This window comes from Manduca sexta, chromosome 4 (assembly GCF_014839805.1).
Source record: "Manduca sexta isolate Smith_Timp_Sample1 chromosome 4, JHU_Msex_v1.0, whole genome shotgun sequence".
NCBI lineage: Eukaryota > Metazoa > Arthropoda > Insecta > Lepidoptera > Sphingidae > Manduca > Manduca sexta.
Window position 1 is genome coordinate 5239844 of NC_051118.1, and position 6039 is coordinate 5245882.

The 6039-nt window shown below is 34.7% G+C and overlaps 2 protein-coding genes across 2 annotated transcripts in view; one reads left to right on the plus strand and one right to left on the minus strand.

The window, feature by feature from the left end:
• Positions 1–4415, plus strand: part of LOC119190384 — a 39696-nt gene extending 35281 nt beyond the window's left edge. Inside the window, exons 21-23 of the mRNA XM_037442140.1 lie at positions 3287–3402; positions 3514–3610; positions 3897–4415. Of these exons, the coding sequence (XP_037298037.1) occupies positions 3287–3402; positions 3514–3610; positions 3897–4056 (373 nt within the window). The 3' untranslated portion in view covers positions 4057–4415. The remainder of the gene's footprint in view (positions 1–3286; positions 3403–3513; positions 3611–3896) is intronic.
• On the minus strand, positions 13–1631 carry LOC119188358. The gene is made up of 2 exons (XM_030175859.2): positions 1060–1631; positions 13–799 (listed from the first exon to the last, which is right to left on the minus strand). Exons 1-2 carry the CDS (start codon positions 1504–1506, stop codon positions 440–442), a joined length of 807 nt encoding a protein of 268 aa, XP_030031719.2. The 5' UTR covers positions 1507–1631; the 3' UTR covers positions 13–439.
• Positions 4416–6039: the final 1624 nt, after the last annotated feature.

Sequence of the window (6039 nt, forward strand, 5' to 3'; positions counted from 1 at the left end):
TCATACAAACGATCATTATGAAAGTAAAACGTGTTAAATCAAAATTATTTTTGTGAGTTGCGGCAGTTGGGTGTAACTCTTTTAAATATGTTTGCAACTTATCGCTTAACAATTGTCAATGACAGTATCAAAGAAGAAATTTCCTTACCTTACGATATTTATTATTAGATTCTCTTAAATGTAAAAATATACAGTAAAATACTGATATTATGAAGTCCATTCAATTTAACAATACACTATCACACTATTGATAGTAATATAAATATTCAGACATATTCGATAAATCGCATCATTTCAAGACGTGCATTTAATAACTTACGTCAACTATACAGAAATAATACTTTTCTACTTTTTCTCTTTTCTTTTTCTTTCATCGCAGCGATACCTACTTTTATTCAAGTAGATCGAAAATGTCTGAACATTTATATGCAAGCCTGTTCTATACATTCCACACATCAGTAATGTCCGTGTCGTCAGTCAAGCTGTTCTTCAGTCCTTTGATCAACACCTTATTAATCAACAGTTCGGCATGACACCTTTGCTGTTGATTCATCCTTTTTAACTTACAAGCCACGTTGGAGCCAATGGCATCAAACTCTCTATCAAGTAACTCTTCCTTGTCATTACTGATTTCGTAATAATGGTCATTGTTTACTTCCAGTTTGACTCGTTTGCGCGGGTTGCGCCTGCGGACGAATGATTTGTCGTATTGCAGGGTGTCTATTGTGATTTCGTGACGGTGTTCCTCGTCATTGTCATGTTCTGAAAGCGACTCGTCACTGGCTTGAGGGCTGACGTGCTGAAAAAAAAAAGTTTCGTTATGTAGATACTAAGAAGTGACGAATATGAATGTGTGCTTGTTTATTTACGTTTTGTGGAATTAAATAGTCATCATCTCAATTTAGTAATCAATACATTGAAGCATAAATAAGTCAAACCATTTACATAAAATCAAACCAAAGTCTACTGCGTTGTCGATGTTATACTAACATTATAGATGTAAACAATAAAACTAAATTTAAATACATACATACTATAAATAGTAAGTTAGGTACTCACTCCATAGCTGTTTTCTTCTATGTTAACTTCCGCTATATCACTTTTGTTAATATTTAAATCATTTTTCTCGTTTCCATCGAGAAACCTTAGTTTGTGAAACTTCCATGAGTTCGGTACATACTCGTAAGTCACTTCTCCATCGGGACCAATCACTTTTGATGCTAGATGTCTACGCAAATCTTTTCTGTAACATGACCTTAGAATGTTTATTTTTTGCCGAACATTATACCTTGTAGCCAAGTGATTTAGTTTCTTAAGTATAATCAACAACTTGTCCAATGCAATATTCCTTTTGTATTTGTTTGAATAATCAGGGTGTTTCATATCCCATAGTAACGGGAGGCGTTGATACGCTTTAATAAATTCATGCTCGACTCTCCGACTTTCAGCTTCGACTGACAATGTTGGAAGAGATATTGCTGTATCCGTATCTTCTTCATAACTCATATTATTGATGGTTGACTGACGTTATGGTTTGATGCACGATATTGACCTTAGAAAATGAAAACACTGCACACTGTTGTTCTCAGACTTCACAACAAAATGGATGACTTGACAGTTTGAGTGATGTCGTGCTGTCAAATCGAATAGTCAGTTTACATCGATAACTAATGTGTTACCACTTAATTATTGTTGCACGTTGTAGGGTTAACAAAAGTGCCCACAATTTTTTTTTATTATTTTTAGAGTAGTATGGAGCTTTGAATATCAATGGTAGAGGCAAAGAGTACAATCTCTGTGTATGTAATAGTGTCCGTCGAAAGCGCCAGGATAGCAAATAATGCAATTTTATAAATAACGGGAAAAGTTATTACAGTAGGATAACGAATTAATGCAGTTTTATAAGTTATATTTACTAAATTATTTTAGACTACGTTTATACTTAGTTGAAATTTTATATACCTAAGTACCTACTGCAATTACATCATTAAGATTACGCCGTGCTGGCTATTTTTTTTATTTTTAGGTTGGAAAACGATATTCTTATTAAAAATAAGGAGACATTAATTCATTCTTTTATTTTATTAACTTTCGGATAATTTTAAATTTCTACTGAAAAAGACAGAATATGATGTCAATTTAATTTATGCAGAAACTGATAAAGAACCTTTGAGTCCGCGATTAGTCGCCAAATATACTCAGAACAATGACAAGCACCAAATATAATATTATATTGGTCGATTCAGCACACTTCACTCCGTTTACAACTGCAATTTCACGTATCACCCTCTCGCTACGCTAGCGTTATTGTGGTGGGATTTAGAGTTGTAATTTGCAGCATAGCACTGGACACTTCTTCCAACATACGTAGTACATATATATCGTTTATAAAACATATGGAGGGTAGAGGTAAGGAGCACCGTCTCAGTGTATCAAAACGTGTCCATCAAAACAGGGAAAATAAGGGTGGCGCTGCGATCGCATAGGATAAAATTTTAAGGACGTGTTTTCACTGCAGTTTCTTGGTTATATTGATAAAACTACTTACAACTACGCAAGCAGTTGAGATTCTGTATACTGACATTTTATTGACTACTTGACTCATGAAAAGATTTAATTTGTTCATTTGGCTTACTTCACTCACTATTAAAGCAACCACATTCGTATCGTAGTTTTTCGTACGCCAGCGCTATTGTGGTAGGTACTTGAAACTCCATTTTCAGCAAATGCTGGACACTTTTTCGAGTTCCCCTCCATATCAGACGGTGCTCCTTACCTCTACCCTCCATAATAAAACATAAGCATGGCGCCTTTGTAGCCTTGTAGGTTATTTTTATTCATAAATGGTTTAGGGGTGTAGTAATTTTATATATTTTTTATTACCTATAATGTAACATTTAGTTACGTAGATACCTAAACGAATACCTGCCATAAAATAATGATACTTAGATGGTCATCCTTAGGATTGAATTTGATGATCGCAGCGTATTGAAATGTGAATATCTCGTATCACAATATTATGGCGCTCATCTTGCCAAACTTACACATGTCCGCCGGAACGTCAGCAAACGGCGCGCGAATTTTCAAAGGGACTGAGATAGGCGCAAGATGCCAAACCTACGAGTGTGTACATAGCTTTACCTCCGGCCGGCATAGCCGTAGGACGCCACTATTTGACTTTTGATTTGTTATATAATATAGTAGGTATGTAAACTACTTGTGTTTCAGTAATTTCAGCATTACCCCTACAACACCTCTATTTACTAAATATATTTTGATGCAACAGTGCTATAGGAAATAAGAAAGAAGACGTAGCGCGTATCAGAGCAGCTCGTCCTTTATGCATTCAATACGCCACTACAGGCCAAGCTCTTCCGGGCGAACATTCCCTGTTTGTTATAGGTATGTATTAAGATAGTAAGTGTTTTTGTTTCGAGTATTTCATTGTCCTAATTACTTACTACAAAAAATACTCAAGAAAAATAAATATATAGCTTTTTTGTCCACATGTAGGGCCTGGAAGTGGTGTAGAAGTAGATAGTGCTGCGCCCGCGCAGATCAAAATCGAAAAGAGAATTCGACCGAAAACTGCAAGACCTAGGCGCAATCGGTGAGAGCTTTCTATACCATGTTTCTAACTGCACATATCTGGTCTTTAAACTCTGCTTGTTAACAAGAGCCGATAGCCGACTCGAACTAGCATTGGACGAGCATCTAATTTTTTCAAAAACATACCCTATTATCGCACTTTTAATGAACTCAACTATTTAGTGTATTTTGTTGAATCATTACAAAATATTTCAGGTATTTGGAAATAGCACTACTGATAGTCGTACGGAGACTATGCAAATTATGCCTTTACTGTTAAAAACATAAAAACTGCAAAACCTTTGCAGGGTATCGCCGACTCCAGCAGTAGAAACGACAGGCAGCCCTTTAGAGCCGTGGGCAACTGCTCCTCTGACGCGCTTGTCTCGGCTCATACGATCTTCCAGCAGCTCAACTACATCACTGACTTCACATACTTCCATCGAAGAATCGCCACGGAGATATTAATGTTCAGTAAAGTTTAAAGGCCAAATCCCGAAACTATCCCAACCACACGTTAATGGTAAAAATAAACCAATCAAATTAACTCATTTGTATACAGTTAAATATTCTTTATTCTGATTGGTCCAAATTTACTTTAAATCCAACGGTAACTGATAGTTTAGGAATTGGCCGTAGAGAGTCAGATGGTCATCTAATAGCACTTGGGTATTATAGCTTTAACAGCAAATATTTATCTTTAGAATGTATGTAGATATTTATGAATTGAATATTGTAATTTTATCGGATATTCCGCATAGATAAAGACACGTAGCTATCTACAATAATAAATCTGTCAAAACAAATAAAACACTGGTTTCATTGCTTCTCAGTCTTTATTATGTACTGCGTGTAGATCTGCTGTAAGACGACAAAATCAAAATAAAAGAAAGTAAATAAACAAATATCTAGTAGAAAATAAAATAATTTGGGTCAAAAATAATTTTTGATATCTACGCCCCCCATAAAGACGAAACATCACCACTGTACGACGTTATGTACAAAATATTACATCGCAAAAACGCGGTCACAATTTTACAACAGATCATTGATCTATTTATTATAGAATATTTTACACACAACACATACGAAAATAGAAGATCGTAGACATTCGTTTCCATCGTACTGTGGCAAAGCCTTATACTTGCGTATAATTCATTGATTTCTCCCAACGACATAATATATGACATCATTGTCATAATAGAAAAGTGTTAGTTTTTTGATCATAAAATTTCTAGATGATTTTTTTATACTAAGTGGGGAGGTGTTTTCTAAAGACTTTGGAACAAAATATGTTATAACTAAACAGAATTACCAGTAATAAACGGCAAAATCAAAGGATTCATCATCCAGGCATAGGAGAATCACGAGGAAAAATTCAACGGTTGATCAGTACTTTTGAATTTATCTTTAGTAAGTATAGGTCGACAAGGCTTATAATGAACGTGACTTATGTAGTTGACGGAGGGACCTACTGAATGCACAGAGAAACAACTAAACAGAACCCAGTTTTTATGGAACTTATATCATTCGATGGACAAATAAAAATACATATTATAGGTAATATTTACCAGAGTTCCAAAAACTGGATATAATTTGTCACCCTAAAGAAACTGAGTTTACAAATAAAAAAGCATAGTATTTAAGTATCAGATATGAAAAAGAATTCATTACAGGAACGTTGCGAGCAGGTTTTTTATTCCTGATACTAAGAAAACTAAACAAGTATTGAAATATTCAACATAAACACAAGAAAATATTGGCCTGACTATTACTAGCAACATATTTTTTAAGTCAGTTTCCAAGATGGCGGGCGTTAGTAAATATTTTCGCAACGTTCATTATGATCATTGTCAACTATGTTTTGCCGCTTCTATATTTTAAAAACTGTCTACATACGAATTTCATATTCATAACTTTCTAGTAATCATTGTTAAGAAAGAAGCAAATAACGATTATTTTATTCGCCGTTTAAATTTGTTTTTTTATGATTCCGATGCAATTGTACACACATTACAAGATATAAACAATAAATATCTAAGAAATTATTTCGATTAAGAATAACCGATTAGATTGCCACTATTTCTTTTCATTCGTCTAAAAACTTACCCGACGACGATACCACCATAAATCGAGCCCATGTTGCATCCGCCATTTTGTGCCGCTTCATCCGCATTCCGCCATTTTGCTTTCGTATTCCGTTCGTTAAACATTAACTTTAATTTTATATCTATCTGTATGATACTACAAGATGATGGTAAATACAACTCCCACCTTTAACAGATTGACAATCGACATAGGGCATATAAGATGAAATGCAAGAATCAAATGTAAAATCAAAAAATAGCTGTATGTCGTGAGAGGTCTTAACATAATCATATGACGCACAAGTGATCCGAAGTGTAGTGTTGTGTCGGTCACGCGGCCGTCATATTTCTGGCCTATGCTGTG

Bases quoted from the DNA above. Each gene is read 5' to 3' on its own strand.
- LOC119188358 (XM_030175859.2), bottom strand. From the start codon at position 1,506: ATGAGTTATGAAGAAGATACGGATACAGCAATATCTCTTCCAACATTG. The intron at 800-1,059 runs GTGAGTACCTAA...TTTTTTTTTCAG, and splicing joins TAGAAGAAAACAGCTATGGA to CACGTCAGCCCTCAAGCCAG.